The sequence below is a fragment of the Eurytemora carolleeae genome, unplaced genomic scaffold (assembly GCF_000591075.1).
Source record: "Eurytemora carolleeae unplaced genomic scaffold, Eaff_2.0 scaffold2, whole genome shotgun sequence".
In the NCBI taxonomy this organism is placed as follows: domain Eukaryota; kingdom Metazoa; phylum Arthropoda; class Copepoda; order Calanoida; family Temoridae; genus Eurytemora; species Eurytemora carolleeae.
Genome location: NW_019396051.1, coordinates 830739 through 850821, shown reverse-complemented (window position 1 = coordinate 850821; position 20083 = coordinate 830739). Strand labels below are relative to the sequence as shown.

At 33.5% G+C, this 20083-nt stretch overlaps 1 protein-coding gene across 1 annotated transcript; it reads left to right on the top strand.

Moving 5' to 3' along the window:
* The first annotated feature begins 3116 nt into the window (after positions 1-3116).
* LOC111704733 (uncharacterized) lies at positions 3117-17788 on the top strand. The gene is made up of 8 exons (XM_023477064.1): positions 3117-3285; positions 10171-10272; positions 11666-11802; positions 12286-12423; positions 13027-13117; positions 13966-14078; positions 14919-15168; positions 15789-17788. Exons 1-8 carry the CDS (start codon positions 3151-3153, stop codon positions 15834-15836), a joined length of 1014 nt encoding a protein of 337 aa, XP_023332832.1. The 5' UTR covers positions 3117-3150; the 3' UTR covers positions 15837-17788.
* The last annotated feature ends 2295 nt before the right edge of the window (positions 17789-20083 follow it).

The following is a 20083-nucleotide window of genomic DNA, read 5'->3' as shown; positions in this document are numbered from 1 at the left end:
TTGTGGTGAGGAGATGGGGTTGAGCAAGGATGAAGTGTTGTGGTGAGGAGATGGGGTTGAGCAAGGATGAAGTGTTGTGGTGAGGAGATAGGGTTGAGCAAGGATGAAGTGTTGTGGTGTGGTTGAAAGGGGGCGTGTAGACTTTATAAAGTTCGGTTGAGAAAGGCTCCCACTGTTCTGTTGAATATAAAGCCCTGGGTAGCGTATACATTAATCCTTTATCTTTGATCTTAATTGGTATTAAACCTTGTTACGAAAACCTGTACTGAACCTGGCACCAAACCAAACCTGATGAAAACTATTTTAAAGCTTTGATCAGGTAGTGAAGTGTGTTCAGGGTCTAGACTAAACCTGATTAGAGATTCTGTAAAATTGTTAAAGATAAATTATAAATTAAATCTATTCTCGGCTAGATATTAGAATAGGCTCTTTAGAACAAAGGATAAACTTTTTAGATAGAGATAGTGAACTTCTGAAATAAAGATGATAAACTTTTAGTACTGATAGTAGATTTTTTAGTTTCATAAAGTAGACTTTTTGATACATTTAGTAGACTTTAGATTCAGATAGTAGACTTGTTAGATACAGATAGTAAATTTTTAGAAGATAGTAGACTTTTAGATACAGATAGTAGACTTTTAGATACAGATAGTAGACTTTTAAATACAGATAGTAGACTTTTTAGATACAGAAAGTAAACTTTTAGTGTAGACTTTTTAGATACAGATAGTAAACTTTTAGATACAGATAGTAGACTTTTAGATACAGATAGTAGACTTTTAGATACAGATAGTAGACTTTTAGATACAGATAGTAGACTTTTTAGATAAAGATAGTATACCCTTAGATACAGATAATAAGACTTTTAGACACAGACAATAAACTTTTAGATACAGAATATTTACCTTTAGATACAGAAGTTTGACTTTATTAAGATATAGAGGGTAGACTTTATTTGGATAACGACAGTAGGAAAAGAGAACGATCAGGATCAGAAAATGCATGAAACAATCTTAATATAAATCGTGTATAATTAAAAAGTCGGTCATGTTAATTGTTAGATTTCCCCTCCGGGTGGTAGGAAAAGGAATAAATTGCATGAGTTGAGTTTTTAGTTCGTATACACGCAATTCACAAATATATTTGGATAGTAACAGAACAAGGTTATTCTTTAACAACTGTTATTATTCACACAGGTTTTACAGTTTTTGTTTTCACCCTCACTTAAAATATTCAGTAAATATATTTTAGATAGGGTTACAAATCAACCTTTATACAGAGCATCCCATATCATATTGGATTAACTTATAGCCTTATCACCAAAATACGCCCTTGAGACTCGAAAAACCTAGTATTTTCTGATTCGTCTCGAAAATCTCAATTTAAAGTTATAAACGATCTAATATGATGTGGGACACCCTGTAGAAATAAGTAAATAATTATGTTGATCTTTTAAGTTGTTCAAATTAGAAAGATTCTTAAAAATTGTTTCATTAAAAATTATTAAAAAAAAATAATCATAAAGTAATTTCGTAGATAAATAATATAATTTAGTATACATTAATGTAATTGAAAATATAATTCTAAAATTGAGACATTTTCTCCTGTACTCACAAATTGATAATAAATAGTTAATATCATCAAATAAAGAATCATTAACCTAACATTTAGAAGAAAAAAATTCTGTAACATTTAAAATATTATACAGAAATAAAAAATTAAGTAATAAATGACAGGAGTTAGTTTGTGCACAATTTTGGTGGATTTTCTCGCCCTGTAAGACAGCGCCGTGTATGACCGGTTGAGTTCCACATGTGTAATAAAATGTACACTACAGCGCAGGTTAAACGGGTTAACAAATTCTAAGTTTTAGACCTTGTATTTTAAATATCTCGACTACATGCTTTTATTTAAAAACTGGTTTTTTTTTTATTTTTCCTCCCAGGACAACACACATTCCAATGAAGGAGTTGGGGAGGGGGGGGGGGATATTAAAATCTTAGACAAGGATAGTATTTATTTATAAATTATTCCCCCTTTTTTATATAAATTCAAATTAAGCACTGCTGCCTCAGCTTAACGGAGGGAAATATATACTAAGATTATATATATATATATATATATATATATATATATATATATATATATAGTTACTTTGGGAGTTTACAATTTCTTATTTATAGATGTAATTTTAGTAATAACGATACTAAGATTATATTTCAAACTAGAACAAGGATTACAATTGTTGAAAAATTCTTTTAAAGTCTTGCAATAAGTTAATCAAAATTGATTATATACAAAATTTATATAATATATTTAACATATACATAGATTTCTAGTTTTTATGTTAACCTGATACGGTGCAAGGTCCAGGTTGAGTTTCTAAGCTCAAGTAGATCAGATCAGATCAGATTGCATATTTCATCCTGTTTGCTCCTCAATAGAGCTGATACATATACAGTATATATTTATATATATTTATATAGTAAAATGTATAATATATTATAAATAACCTTTTTTAGAAACAATTTTAACTTTAAATGTTGCTTTTTAAGCCTCCATTTCTCTTTGAACTGAAAATAAATGCAAAAAATTTTAATTATAAAATTGTTAGGTAATAATTTCGACCGGGTCATAAACCTTCCATGCTGTCTAATAAGCTACTTTAAACATTTGGGCCCGATCGGTTCAGCAGTTTTGACGTTTATTAGACACAAAAAAAAACAGACAAGCGTTATGTGTATATAAAGAGGTGTAGGCTGATGGGTACTTTATATCGTACTGATGGGTTCAGACTTCAAAGTTGTTTACTTTACTATGATAAAACTGATATAAATACTGCAAGAAATTATTCTCTGAGAAGGTTCTTTTAAATTAAAAAAAAGTTTTGACATTCGATCAAAAAGTTTAATTTATCAATAAACTTGATCCTGCAATTTGACAAAACTTAGCATTAATCCCTTTTCTAAAAGCAGCATCGGAGACCAACTTTTCAGCCAATTAAGGTAATCTCCGATGACGAAAAAGTAGAGTTTGGATTCGTTTCCACAAATTTAAATCAAATCATGCTAACATTTTAAATCTATAAATAATTAAGTTTTAAATCCTATGATATTTTCAGATGAAATTTTGAAGTGAATAGATCGTAGAATGCCTATACTGGGGGGAGGGTTGAAGGGTAGGGACTGGGACACTGAACGATCATCTATCTCTACTAACTCCTCAGCAACATCAAACTCTGCCTCGGCAAACTGGACTTCGTCGTCGGCTAACAAGCTTTCTAAGGTTAGTTAGTGTACAGGGTGGGATATCAGAGTGGAGAGAGAGAACGAGTTAAAACTAAAGTAATTATTAAGAAGAAAAAACTAAATTAAAAATACCAAAAATTTTAAAAAACTGTTTCAAAATCGGTAGCAAGAAAATTTTAGCAAATATGCCAGAACTTTTATTGCTGAGAACGTTAAAACCCAGATAGCTTTAGGTTCTAAGGGTTGCCTGAGTTTGAGATATAATGTGTAGATCGTGTATCCTTCTGAACCTAATCACTGATGCAGGCTGCACAGCCTGAACCTCCTCTAACCTGCTCAAACCATGCTCGTCTTTATTCTAACCTAGCTTAGCTCTGACAAAAGTATATTTGCCCGAGGGGTTTATTCCTGCTTCACACCACAACTATCTATATCTGGGTTCTATACACTATACACTTTACATATCTAGGTTCTATACACAATACAATATAAATATACATATCTGGGTTCTACTCTCTACAATTTACATATCTGGGTTCTATACACTACAATATACATAACTGGGTTCTATATACTTTACATATCTAGGTTCTATACACAATACAATACAAATTTACATATCTGGGTTCTACACTCTACAATATACATATCTGGGTTCTACACTACACTTTACATATCTGGATACTTTACAGTATAAACACTATACAATATACATATCTGTGTACTTTACAGGATACGCTATACAATATACATATCTGGGTACTTACAGTATACGCTATACAATATACATATCTGGGTACTTTCCAGTATACGCTATACAATATACATATCTGGGTAATTTACAGTATACGCTATACAATATACATATCTGGGTGCTTTACAGTATACGCTATACAATATACTTATCTGGGTTCTACACTCTACACTTTACATATCTGGATACTTTACAGTATAAACACTATACAATATACATATCTGGGTACTTTACAGTATACACTCTACAATATACATATCTGGGTTCTACACTCTACACTTTACATATCTGGATACTTTACAGTATAAACACTATACAATATACATATCTGTGTACTTTTCAGCATACGCTTTACAATATACATATCTGGGTACTTTACAGTATACGCTATACAATATACATATCTGGGTACTTTACAGTATACGCTATACAATATACTTATCTGGGTACTTTACAGTATACGCTATACAACATACAGATTTATGTAAACACTGTAACTTCTCTGGTTCAAAGTCGATTCTTTTTTTTTATCACTTTATGATATTCCCCGGCCCTTCACATTCTCATAAATCTAAGTTTAAAATCAGCTTCTGCTTCTGCCAATCTTAATTTGATCCAACATATTCTCATCGTGTCTTGTCGCATTAAAACTAGTCAAAACTTAGTGTCAAAGGAATTCTAAATTAAAGAGAGGGTTCAGGTTTAAATTTTCATTGCTATATCAATACTTCGGTGACGGTTTTTTGTCTGTTAGATAATTAAAATAAACAGAATTCACGTCCTTTTTGGAATCCTGCCGTACACTTGATAATTAATTCAAAGCGCAAAATGCACATTCTCTATAGACGTACTGGATATTTTTACTGGATATATGTACTGAATATTTGTACTGGATATTTTACTTCATAAATGTACTGGATATATGCACTTGATATTTGTACTGTATATATGTACCGGATATATGTACTTGATGTTTGTATTGGATATTCATACTGAATTTATGTACAGGATATTTGCACTGGATACATGTACTAGATACAGGGTGAGTCAAAAAATAAAAACAGGGATTATCGATGTGTTAGACAAAATTTTCAAAAAAAATTTTGTTAAGATTTTAGGAACATAAATAAATGTGATTAAAAACCTTTTTTTGGAAAAGAATCAAATTTTTGAAAAATTAATGAAAAATGTTTATTCTATTATTTTCCAAAATTTCATAAAAATTTATCAAAAATTGAATGAGATATAACAAAAGAAAATAACCTATTATTAGCATTTTTGAAGTCATATATTTCCACTCTAATTTTTTTACGGAGTTTTTTATATTTCTTTCAATTTTTGATGTATTTTCGTGAAATTTTGAAAAACAACAAAATAAACATTATCACATTTTGTTTTATTTCTGCATAAAATCCGAACAAAATATTACTTTTGAAAATGTTGTCCAAAACATCGATAATCCCTGTGTTTTTTACTCACCCTGTGTATGCACTGGATATTTGTAGTGGATATTTCTACTGGATATTTTTAGTGCATATTTATGCTGGATTTAAGTACTAGATATATGGGCTGTAAATCTTTACTGGGTTTATATAATAGATATATGTACTGGATATCTGTACTGGATGTATGTACTAGATATATGTAGTGGAGATATATATACTGGATTTATATACTAGATATTTGTACTGGATATAAAACTGTAATCTGGTGAACATGTAGACGATTTACAGGAGAAACAAACTTAACTAAGATTGCGTCTAGACAACCATAAAAATAACATAAAAAAAGAACCGGTGGCCAAAGTTTATAACCTTGCAATTGGACTTAAGTTCAGTTGAGTATTTCCTTCTTTCGAGTTCTATTGTGACAGTTAACTTGTAAAAGTTGAACATAAGATTAGCTTGAGTCACAAAAACTTCGTCCTCTGAGCAGTGTTCTCTGTCCTCACTCTAAGCTTCCCTTGCCAGAAAGTTGGACTTGACTCGTTAACCGGAGGGCATAAACTTGAAAGATTAAAGAAGATAAGAGAAAAACCTGACTCTGGTACTTGAAGGTTTGAAGAGTAAAGGAGATGTATTTAACCTGGTAAGAGCTTGAAAGGTTTAAAGTGTACAGGAGAAATGTGAAACCCAGCTCTCATGTAGAACCTAGGAAGAGTCTAAAAGTTTCAATGAATACTAAAAGCACGGATACTTGCTAAATATATAAAAGAAAACTGTGGAAAAGGGCCAGATAGATTTAAAACTGTTAAGATATTCTACCTGTTCGTTTTTGGAATATATGCATATGAAATATCAAACGAGGTTAGAAAACAAAATAACCCGGCTTAAAGGATTGAAAGATTAAAGAAGATAGATTAAACATGGCTGAAGCTCAGGAATAGTTGGATAAGTAAAAGAGAAAGATTAAACCTGGCTGAAGCTCTGGAAAGGTTGGAAGAGTAAAAGAGAAAGATTAGACTGGTTGGAGGTCTGGAAAGGTTGGAAGAGTAAAAGAGAAAGATTAAACCTGGTTGGAGGTCTGGAATAGTTGGAAGAGTAAAAGAGAAAGATTAAACCTGGTTGGAGGTCTTGAATAGTTGGAAGAGTAAAAGAAAAAGATTAAACCTGGTTTGAGGTCTTGAATAGTTGGAAGAGTAAAAGAGAAAGATTAAACCTGGCTGAAGCTCAGGAATAGTTGGAAGAGTAAAAGAGAAAGATTAAACCTGGCTAAAGCTCAGAAATAGTTGGAAGAGTAAAAGAGAAGGATTAAACCTGGTTGGAGGTCTTGAATAGTTGGAAGAGTAAAAGAGAAAGATTAAACCTGGCTGAAGCTCTGGAAAGGGTTTGAAGAGTATGAGAGAAAGATGAATCTTGGCGGAGATTTGAGCCAAGTCTGCAAATCTTCAATCAAACAAAAACTCTTAAGTTAGATATATTCCGACATATTTTGAAGAAAATGAAAACAGATGGATTTAGGGTTGAACAGAAAATAATTCAATTTGTTTTGACGCCTTCTGTTAATGGTTCGATCGTTCCTATAGTTTCTAACTGTGAAATACTTGATTACTTGATCAATGGAGTAGAAACAAGGAGTATATAATATATATTATGGATGACAGGAATGGCTGGTTCTAAAGGAAAACCAGTGTAATAAATTGTAAATTATGCATTAATTGCTTGACTACAGAAGATTATTGATTTTACGGAGCGTGGCTAAATTACAGGGCTTATTAATCAGCGAGTTTGATAGCGGGCCTATCATAATACTAATAATACACTCTTTGTATAAAGTATTCTATCTTTCTATCCAACTATCTATCTATCCATTTCTTTTCATTTTCACACAACAGGCCCCTCTTACAACCACTCAGAAGCTCAACACAACAAGAACACTATACTACACCATGGATCCATGCAACCCGGAGTAAGGACTGAAAATATGTCCCCGTTATAATAGTACATGGAAACAGATCCGATTTAGCTCTATGCAGTATGCAGTATGACTGTTCAAAAACTGAATCAAATATTCCAAATGGGTATTCCATTGTCATATTGTCACAGAACATTTTTTACTTTAACTTAAATATTTTGGTTTTTGTATTCTGTAACTCTAGATTACCTGTCTCAAATTCTGTACTCTTTACTCTCTGTATTCTCTAACTCTAGATTACCTGTCTCAAATTCTGTATTCTTTACTCTCTGTATTCTCTAACTCTAGATTACCTGTCTCAAATTCTGTACTCTTTACTCTCTGTATTCTCTAACTCTGGATTTAAATTTTCTTTTTTTTCTGTCCATCCATCCTTCCTTCTCCCTTCCATCCTTTAATTTCTCTTTCCGTCCATCCATCCTTCCTTCTCCCTTCATCCATCCTTCCTTCTCCCTTCCATCCTTTAATTTCTCTTTCCGTCCATCCTTATCCCTCCATTTTCATCTTTTCTGTCAAATCTTTTTTCCTTATCCATCTTTACCTTCCCTGAATCCATTCCTCTCTTCTATCTTCCTCCCCTGCTCCTACCAAATCTCCGATCCTTCTGATTAAAAGCTTGTTGCATTCATTATTCTGACTCAAAATTCCTGGATCTGTTTTTATCTAGAATGATGTAACTTGATCGATTTCACACAGAATGAGAATTTAGTTTGAAAACATGAAATTTTGAGATTCGAATTTAGATTAATTCAAAGAGTGGAGATATCTAGGTTTGGATCTAATGCTTGGAGAGGTTTAATCAAACCATCCAATCTTCATAATTATTCCTCAGGATTTAAACAGACTTTCTTCAGCTTTAATCCACACAGATAATATCCGAGTTGAATTTCTATTTTCAAACTATGCGTTTATTATCAAAATAAACAAACAAAAAACTAAAGATGTTCTCTCCCAGCTGACTTCTCCGTGTATGAAAAGGCCTGGCTAGTGACTAGGCCGATATAGTAGGATCCGGTTTATGTTCCTCAAGGTTGTATCTTCTACTAGAGCCCTCCTTCTCCTGGATAGACCATCATTACTATACTCACTCTCTCACACCTTAAACACATCTATACTCACTCACTCACACCTTAAACACATCTATACTCACACTCTTACATCTTAAACACATCTATACTCACACTCTCACACCTTAAACACAATTATACTCACACTCACACACCTTAAACACATCTATACTCACTCACTCACACCTTAAACACAATTATACTCACACTCTTACACCATAAACACATCTATACTCACACTCTCACACCTTAAACACATCTATACTCACACTCTCACACCTTAAACACATCTATACTCACTGCTTTTTGGAACATGTACTCTAATTTCATGAACACTTATACTGAATTCAAGAACACGTACATTGATTTAAGAAACATGTACGTTGATTTCAGAAACACACGTTAAAAGAATTTTATATAAATACACACCTGCTCTGCCTCCCTTATAGTGCTCACCTTTCACATTTAAACATTTCTCTTCTGTTTTAACTTAAATCAGAGCCCCTCCCCCTTGATGCCCAGTTAGATTTTAGATTTAAAGAAAGTTTTAGAATGACTATGTAAATTGGATCTATTTCTGGTGTTACACAAATCTGTTTTTGTAGGAGTTTACAATTAGGTTTTTAGGTGTATAATTCTGCCTGCATCTTTCGTAACATTTTATGACCTATCAAAGAAATGAAGAATAAAATTATTCATGATTAAAGCACATGCCAAGTTTTTAAACGATTAAAGTTTTGGCTTAAGAAAATAAAAATCATATTTTAAATCTGAGTATTTTTTAATGTGGTGAATTAAATAGTCTATGCTCGTTTTCAAGAAAACTAAAAGAAGATTAACATGCACTCCTCCTTAATTAAACTTTGTTGTAAGGTTAGAATTAAAACCAGCATGATAAATTCGGGGTCACGTTATCGTACACTGTAAAAGGGAAATATATTTTGCGAAAAATATTAAAGATTTCAAGTGTCCTTTCGCTGTGTAATTTGAAGAAAAGGTTTTTTTTAAATATCCTTGAACGGTGCAGGCAGGGGTACGTTTTAAGGCTAAAACAAGCTTTAAAAAAAAGAATTCCATTTTCTATGATGATGAACCTCTTTCAAAGTTAAATTTCAAAACTTTTTAAAATTTTAAAATTTTAGCTTGAGTTCATAAGGAACAATAAAACCATGATTGAAAATAAATTCTGAAAGATTAGAAAAACAGTTTCATTTTCAGCAAGATATTTGATATTTTATTGCTCAATGAACTGATAGAATGATATAGCTGATAAATACATCAAGGATAATAAATTGATGAATGAATTAAAGAAATAAATAGAGCTATACATACAACATACAAATATAGATTAACAGTAATAAACTAAAGGGTTATTTAAGGCGGATCAAAAATAGACTAGAATTATGAAAAAGATGATAAATAAATAGAATAGATCATAAAGAGCTGATAGATAGAAAGATAGGCAAACTATAGAATGATAAAGAACTGAAGAAAGCGGTGATAAATAGAAAGATAGACAAACTATAGAATTATAAAGAACTGAAGAAAGCGGTGATAAATAGAAAAACTGTAGGATTTAAAGTGCTGATAGATAGAGCAACTAAATGATCATAAAGAGCTGATTGAGAGATAATTAGAAAATTAATTATTAGTTAATCTAAACAATGAATAAAAAATGTATTTTCAGTTGAGTAAACGGATCCGTGAGTCTTGTCGGAATCTAAAAGCCAAGCAAGGAAAGACTAAACATTTCAACCCCGAGGACTACACAAGCTTCCAACTCCCAAATGTAAGTTTTCAAAACAATTCATTCTCAATAAATCATGAAATAAAATTCCGCACCATAAATGTCCGACTAGAGTCCGTAAAAACATTCTTTAAAGCAGAACGGTGGGCTGTGACATAATCCATTCTGTTCTAAAGTTAGCCATTACTGCCTCTTAACTGCCAGTTTTTTTCTACTCGAAATCTTTAATCCCCCCTATCCTATCTATCTACCCACATAACATAATTCTTATCTAAAAGCTAGGATTTTATGTCCTGCATCAATGTCCATAAAAGTAGTAAAAAAACGTAACAAATTTGCCCTGCTTGATGAGTAATTGCTCTTCCAGGAGGAAACAATAAATTTCAAGTTTCTAACTTTCCCAAAACTTGTTCTTTCCAGTTTTTTTTAACATATTTCTTCTCAACATCTGTGATTACATAACCAAGATTTTGCATCGTCACATTCTTAGAGTTTTTAGGGTGGGGCGCATACATGTATTATGTATGCAATCTTCATGTTTATTTTTGCAATAAATATGCAAAATAATATGCACAATACACTTGAAAACCCATTACAACAAGGCTGCTTATAAGGGATAATCTTATTTAACGAGGGGAGTGGTTGTTGATTATTACCAAGAATAAATATGCTGGGTGGGGGGAGGGGGGGGGGGCGTTTATAAGTGAATAACCTTTTTATTAACAACCAATGGATTCTAGATTTAACTGGTTATTATTGGTTCTTATATTTAATTCTCTAGATTGTTGTTTGAATAAGTTCTAACCCCAACTTTATTTTTAATTTTTCATCGTTTTCTGTTTTAAGCTATTCTTTTAGATTTTTATCATCATACAAGATACATGTTATTTTAATTCATTACTTCTAGTTCCATTAGTACATTTTTTTATCTCTCTTTAACCAGTAATTCTTTTGAACTAGACCTTTATACTAATTTTTCTCCCAGCAATAAGGTTTGTTGAAGTTATAAAGAATTGATTAAGAGAATATGAATGAACGTTAAATTATTTTTCTAACCCCATTAAGGGAAAACTAACCATTTTAGCGATCCATTTTTATCTACGTTACAGGCAGTTTATGCTAATTGTTAAGATTGACAATTATTGACGGAAAAAACTTGAATTTAAAAAAAAAACTTTGGCGGCAAAAAAATGTTCATTTCTCGATTTAAAAGCAAATCCATTGTTTCTTGAAACAGAGTCCATTATTTTCAATGGCTCTTTAAATCATTGATCTGTGCACTTTAAGGTCCTACTTCTTGAAATTGGGTGGGCTCGTAACCTTGAAAACATCTTTGTAGTCCTCACTCTACTCATGTCACCTTCTTAACTAATGTTTTCTAAAATTTATCGCTTTTAGAAATTCCGAATTTATCTAAACTCTGATAATGTTGCAGGAGAGCGTCAGGTCCAAGGTGTATGTTGCGATGGATTTCTCCGGAGAGGACGGAGGACGGGTTCTGGACAATCCCAAGGATATCCGGAAATGCGACAAGACTGGACCCACCAGCAAGGACGGATATGTTCCGTTCCGGTGAGAATCATTCAAACTATTCTTTAAAAGAACAAGTGAAAATATCCCAGGGAAAAAAGTGTCTGAATGTGGGGGAATTTTTTTCTTTGGGGCCGGAAAGAGGAAATTTTGATAATTTAATTTTTTCGAAAATAAATCTAAAACATTTTCCAGGGTAAAAGTCTTAGGATTAAATATGAGGGACGAGGGGTGGAGAAGGAGATTTAAAGATAAAATATGAGGGATGAGGGGGGAGAGAAGGAGATTTTAAGATTAAATATGAGGGACGAGGGGGGAGAGAAGGAGATTTAAAGATTAAATATTAGGGACGAGGGGGGAGAGAAGGAGATTTTAAGATTAAATATGAGGGACGAGGGGGGAGAGAAGGAGATTTAAAGATTAAATATGAGGGACGAGGGGGGAGAGAAGGAAATTTAAAGATTGAATATGAGGTAAGAGGGTGGAGAGTAGGAGATTTAAAGATTAAAATTATGAAAATTCTAGACGGCGAGTAGCTGCAGTCGTATCGGACAAGCTGACGGAGACCCAGGCGAACGTGCACAAGTCCCAAGCCTGGTTTCACGCAGGGCTTGTCAGGGAAAGAGCACATAAGATCCTGCAGCAGCATACTGCTGTCGACGGGTAGGTGTTCATCATCTAATTCTATAAAGTAGTAATCTCAGTCTTTTGTATGTCCGATCAAAACTTGCCAATCCCTGAACGATTCGGCTACCTGACTACCTGACTACCTCACTATCTGACTACCTGACTATCTGACTACCTGACTACCTGACTACCTGACTACCTGACTACCTGACTACCTGACTACCTGATTACCTGAATATCTGACTACCTGACTAACTATCTACCTACCTCTCTAGTCTTTATAATCTGGATAACTAGCTGTCATCACATATTGAATCTACATATCTCTATTTATCTGAACTGAAATCTGTGAATGTGTGAGTGTAGGTTAGAGAAGGGGAATATATGTAGGAGCTGCATGTTTACAGTTGGCCCCTGGGCTGGGGGGGGGGGGAATCTTGGCTAAAATTAGTTAACCTGGATACAGAAGCAGATTTTTCAAAGGATAGTAATTTTCTTTTAAAAAATGGAATACAAAAATTTAAACTATTTCAATGGAAAAAAAGTCTCTTATTACAACTTTTTAGCCAAAAACTTTTGCATTTATCCCACCTTTAAATTGGCAAGCTAGGGTTTCTTTAATTTTTGATTCTTTTTCAGGGTTTTCTTGGTTCGTGAGAGCAGTGTATCTGGTGGGTTTGTGATCTCCTATACTTATACTGGGAAACTGTTTCATTCTCAAGTTCTACCGGTAGGTTTATCTTTTTAGTCTCTAGGTACCCTTGTTAACACAAGGGTAGGTTTATCTTTTTAGTCTCTAGGTACCCTTGGTAACACAAGGGTAGGTTCTTTTCCTTATCATCCGGGTAACCTCGGTAACACAAGGTTATGTTTATTTTGTTATTATCTGAGTACCCTTAATGGAAAGGGTTGGTTTATTATCATATTCTCTGGGTACTATGGGTACCCCTGCAATACATTTAAGGTAGGTTTACTGTCATATTCTCCTAGTACCCTATATACTAGTACAACAAGGGTAGGTTTAATATTTTTTCTCCTAGTAACCTATATACTAGTACAAAAAGGGTAGGTTTAATATCTTTTCTCCTAGTACCCTATATACTAGCACAACAAGGGTAGGTTTAATATCTTTTCTCCGGGTACCCTATATACTAGCACAACAAGGGTAGGTTTAATATCTTTTCTCCGGGTACCCTATATACTAGCACAACAAGGGTAGGTTTAATATCTTTTCTCCGGGTACCCTATATACTAGCACAATAAGGGTAGGTTTAATATCTTTTCTCCGGGTACCCCTGCTAACACTGGGGTACCCATATTTATTAAACAGTGTGCAAATATGCATATTTAACCTAGGAAAAATTGATGTTCTTATACGTGGGTTTAATTTTATAATAAAATATTTTATTATCAACGATAAAAATGTATTAGTCATAAAATGAAATGACGCAATAAAATTGATCCATTCTTATCCTGGTAGATCAAATATTCTTATCCTGGTAGATCAAATATTCTTATCCTGGTAGATCAAATATTCTTATCCTGGTAGATCAAATATTAAGAGCTATGATTTCCTAGGTATCAAACGCGGATGGAGTAACTTACACTGTGGACGATGGAAAAACCAAATTTTTTGATCTTCTTCAACTTGTTGAGTTTTATCAACTAAACCCTGGAACCTTACCCACAAGGTAACAAATATTTTATTCAAAAAGAAGTTTGAAAAAGTTTCCCTGATATTTATGATTGTGTTGAATTTTTTTAGGCTCAGTCCAGAAATAATGTTTGTTTTTTTGTATTTTCTAAAATAAAATATTCCGTCATTTTTTAGACAAAAAAATCGTTGCTGATAATAATTAATTTCAATTAATATCAATTACATTTATATCCACAGCGATCTTTAATTTTCGTCGTTTAATATCTAAACTTTTTCACAAATGTCGCGGCGGTCCCTATCATTTTATCCTTCAAACGTTATTTTTAAAAGTACTTTAAAAATTCTGAAATATGTTAAGAAGAAATCTATTAACCTTGAAAGACAAGACTAATTCCTAAACTGTCAACGCAAAATTTCAATAAAATGGGGTTACCCAATTCAATACACAGCCAGGAACTCGGCATTTAGTCTAGCATACATTGTAAAAGAATAGACTTATATTTAATATTACTGGAGTCGTGTGCAGTTTTTAATTGATTTACAATTTTGCCACGTTATTAAATGTGCATAAGCCCTCAATGCACCGTTTCATCTATCATATATAAAATAAAAATATCAAGTTCTCAGTGTTTGAAATTGCAAGATGAAATTCGTGATGTAACAATGTGTTTGAATTACATAAGAAGACACATCCGTGATATCTAATATATGAATTAGTATAAAGATATTGTTGCAAACTTGACTCTGCCTTTTTTGCTTCGAATAAACGTCAAGACGACTGATTGAAATCCCATATTGTGCGTGGACTTGACATGGCCAAATGATGTTTTAGAGCGATTAGTTTTAGAATGTTCCATAACAATTTTTTTTCTAGATTGATCCATTACATCGCGAGTAAACACGAGGTGGATATCAGAGAAGAGGGAGGAAGTGGGGAACAGAAGAACGGAACTAGCGGAACTACTGAGAACGGAGTAAAGGAGAACGGAGTAGGAGATGACCGGGAGGAGAATGAGGAAGAGAAAGTTCTGATCTGCGGAGAGAAGGAGAAGAATAGGGAGTCCCTGGAATGTGATAAAATGACCGGTAGTTCGGTCAGCGAAGGGGATTCCGCAATGTCGCAGGTAAACATTGCAGTACGTTTTATTCTAAACATTGTAGAACTTTTTTTTATAAAAATTGCAGTAAATTTTATTCTAAACATTGTAGAACTTTTCTTTCTATAAATTGCAGTACGTTTGTTTTATTCTAAATAATGCAAAACTTTTCTTTTTTTAAATTGCAGTACGTTTGGCAAATTTTTTGTGTACGTGTACTGCATCTTCAGAATTGTGTACTGCATTTGGGGTGTTAAAAGGTGTAAATATCACTAAACAATATAAGAGACAGAAAATATTCTACAACTTGACTTCCAATACTTCACAACAAAATTGTTAATTTCTGCCCCTAATGTCAATCAATCAACATTTGGGATCGTATCAGATGGAATTATATAAAGTCAGTTTCTTTATGAACATTGCAGTACGCTTCATTCTGAATAGTGTAGATCCTTTTAACATTATATTTAAAAAATGCATCTCTTATAACAATGTTATATTGAGAAAAGTCAAGATTCCCACTCTGTCCTATGATTAATATATTCAAGATTTATGAATAGGATAGAGAAAAAAGAACCTAGCTAATGGGATTAATAATTGTTCATATCTTGTACACTTGGCTAAACCTAATACAATCTACTTTCTAGGACGGAGCAAGCGATGATGAATCAGGGAACAGAGAACAGCAAGGGTAAAACTAAGCAGGAGAAACCTAGAAAGGTTAAACCTAGAAATTCCGAATAAGTTCAAATAAAAAAATCCCCAGTCAGAGAACACTCCCCCACCGTGGGTAAACCAGTGGAATTAAGCTCTACCAAACCTGGATAAAAATCCTAAATTTGTCTTTAAAAGTTTCCAGCTTGTTGCAGGGTCCAGCTACTATGCTGACCTAGTGCGCCAGGATCTGGGAGAATTGGGTCGAAAACCACCTGCTGTGATTGTGAGCAAGAGCGCTGTGATTAAGTGTGGAGACCCAGGTTCCAACACGAAGATTCATTCTGAAAAGTCAACCAACCCTCTCTCCTCCATAACAAACCAGTGTCTCGTCATTAATTCCGGAAACTAACTGTATCTATGTACTCGGGAAAAGGAGAGATATTCAGCAAAATTAGCGCTCTGTCATAATTCCAATTCATTTATTTCATTTTATCATCTACCATTTAATCAAACTTTAGTAAATAGCGGAGACATTGGAAGTATGTATGATAACCACCTTCCTCTTATAATGTGCTTGCTTCGGTATACTTGTAACTCTTGTAAAAATGTTCATTCTAACTTCATGTTAGATTTTTTCTTTCCTTGGATATGAACATGAAACTAGTCCCTAACACCAATTATGTTGTCTAGGACTCAAAAACTTTCTATTCATGTCTGAAACATACACACTGAGAAAAAGTCCCATAAAAAGTCCCATAAAAAGTCCCATAAAATTTGTTTCTTCAAGTCAACACTCAACTTTTTTTGTGAGGGAGAAAGTCCTTCCTATCATGTCGGATTTAATCGACCAGAATTTGTCTAAACTTATAAGGAAAAATTTTCAAAAAATAAAATTCAAGACTTTTATTTTATTATGTTTTTACTGCTTACTGCCTAAGCCACTTCATATTCCCCACCGACTTATTATTCTTCATAATTCTTTAATATTTCAGCTTTTTCCTCCATTCTTGGTGTGAACATATATATGTAGAACAGCACACAATATTTATCAACATAATGTATATGGAAAAACCTATAAATTTAAATATAAAGCCTAAATTACCAAAAAAAATCAAATATTACCCTAATTAGGGGGTTTAACTAATTAAAATGTAAAATGTTGGGTAAACTAGAGTTCTTGTTATTGGTTTAATCTAGATCAGTACTTTTATGTACAGTGTGCCAGGTGTACAACTTATGTACAGAATACCAGGTGTACAATTTATTTAAGTACATCAGGTGTACAATTAGTGTACTGTGTACAATTTGTACATACCAGGTGTACAATATACAAAGCCTACAGGTACCTATTCATGTACCGTATGTGAGATGCATACTGTACATGTTTAGTACAAGGTTTTGTATGTACAAGTGTTTAAATACTGTTCCCATGACTTAACTAATAAACGGAATATTAGATATCCATAGAAATCGTATTTACCGAAAGGGCACTTTTTAAAATGTAGAAATAAATTTGAAATGTTCTCTAAATGTTTGTAAAAAAGGTGGCCACCATTTGTGAAAATATTTTTGGATTGAGTCACCCGATCTTTTATTGAGCAGGAACACTGCACACCATTGATCTTTATAATTGTCAGTTGAACCAGGACCATTATTCAGCACCCCCTGCTCAAATCAAAATTAAATGTTTGAGAAATCTGACTTCAAAATTTGAAATATTGATTTTTAAAAGATTAATTGGATTTAGAACCCTGGAGAAGGGGGTGTTTCTTGTACTATTTAAAACCTGCACCAATTGCTCTGATAAAAAATGAAACATCAAAACTCAATTATCCCATCCTTACTTGAGAAATTAGAGCCTTGCAGACCACTTAAGCCGTTCACGCCCTGAGACATGTCTTTCTATTATTATACTATGTTAGCTGTAGTTGATGTATATACAGTATTAATATATTTAACTGTGCCCGTATAATAAATATAATTAAACAAGTTTGGTCTTTTTATCTCAGGCTGGCTCCAGGACTCACCAAGAGAACCAATAATGGTGGAGAGAGATAAGGGACCGAAGTGAGGACAGGAAGGACAGGTAGCGATAAAAAGAGAAACTATTCCTTCACACATTAAACAATGTGGAAGATAAAATATAGAGAACTGACAGGTTGAGGATATTGAGAGAAAATGTCAGAGTTTCAGTTTTTTATTTGGAAATATCTTAATCTAGACAACGCGCAAACTTCGAAATCCATTCCTGCAAAATAATCCGCGAGATGAAAAAAAGAATTTATTCGCCTGCTTAAGGGGGGCTTCATGCGTTCTATCTATTATCAATTCATAGTTTTTCGTCCATCTGCACCTTTTCTTTTTCGTTAAATAGCAATCAAAAATTTCTTTTTTTATTATTGGATTCTATTTTAAATAGGAATTTTATATCAATTTATTTAAATTTTAACTTTTACAGAGTTTAGTTTTCAAATGTTGGAACCTTAAGGGTAGTTTCGGTACTAAAACCTTAAAAATTGAAAATGAAAAAACTAACCAAGTTTTTGTCCATCAATAACGGGGTCACATTAATTGCCACAAAAAATATTAAGTTTGATTTCTTCTGTTTTCACGTTTATTGGATATAAATAATCATAAAAAAAACATAATAATAAATGTTTAGAAATTCTCAGAATTTGGTTGGACTCTGATCAGGAAAGTTCTTTGGCTAGACAGAGGAGGATTTTTCTAGGTTATACAATATTGTTGAAACTTAGGATCTGGTTTGGTTGGAGGATTTGGTGCAGTTGTAGGATCAGGTTTTGTAGAAGGATCTGGTTTGGTAGGAGGATCTGGTTCAGTTGACAGATCTGGTTTGGTAGAAGGATCTGGATTGGTTGGAGGTTCTGGTTCGATTGGAGGATCAGGTGAGGTTGAAGGATCTGGTTTGATTGAAGGATCTGGATTAGTTGCAGAATCTGGTTCTGTTGAAGGATCTGGTTTGGTTGAAGGGTCTTGTTTGGTTGAAGGATCTGCAGTTGATGTAGGATCAACAAGTTGGAGGTCAGTAGGGAGATCTTGGATGAGGGTCTTGACAGTAGTGACTTTTGCACAGTTTATCAACTTTTATATATATCAATGTCGTTCTCCTGAATAGCATGTTGGAAAGCCGCAGAGGTGTTGGGTTTCATGGAAGTTGGAGTAGTCATAAAAGAAAAAGTCTAAATTGGATTTCATGTTTAGGATGAATAACTGGTCGAATTTTTCAGTATATCGATGTCGTTCTCCTGAATAGCGTGCTGGAAAGCCGCGGTGAGGATCAGGTAGTTAGGGTTAACTGGTGGTTAAAGGCAGGAGTTGAGGATGACCATGGCATGGCGGTCTGTTGGGTTTCATGGAAGTTGGATTAATTATAGAGGGAACAATCCAAGTTGGTTTTCATAGTTAAGATGTACTAGTGGTTAATGATATCCAGTTCCTGGAAATAATTCATATGAATTACATTTTGGATTGCAGAGGTGAGAGGCAGGATGTTGTCGGAGAGGTCGGGGTGGTATTGCTGTGTCTCAGGTCCACATCCAGGTTGCGAACGTGGTTGGTTGGCTTGCTACAGATCATGTATCCCTGTAGAAGGTAGGGAGAATTCCTGGTGCATGGTTTCTGAGGCTCCTGGCTGGGTCTCTGTGTTGTCTCCAGGGATAGTATCAAGTTCGAGAGATTGAACAACATCCATTTTGTTTCAGATTGGTAGTTTGAAATAATTAGATGTTAGGTTGGCTATTTGGTTCATTAGTTAGTTGGTTCGTTGGTTAGTTAGTTTGTTGGTTAATTGGTTAGTTGATTAGGCTCATCAACTGGGACACAAATAATCAGGTAAACGGATATATTTCAAACCTACATAAAAAATACAGATAGAGTAAAATAAATGTCGATGTATAAATTTGTATGAATGTTTAATTAGATAGCTTACAATTTAGCTGTGTCAGGATGATTAAGGAGTGATTAAGGTTTGGAGGGTTTGATGGAGTAGTTTAAAACATTTGGAAATACGTCTGAAAATATAAATCTGGTTGTGTGGAACTACTATGGATTGCAAAGTTATTTTTGGATTTGATTATTTATGCTTAATTAAAACCTTTTACAATTTGGTGTTTTCCTTTTGTAGGAGTACAGAGAAATTGCTTGAGTAATGTTTGGTTTGGGTTTTTCCGAGAGGAGGGTTTGGTTAAAGACGACAGTACATGGGGGGATTATTGGTCAACAAATACAGGCGCGCACCTTGACATTCAGCGATGGGGGGGGGGGC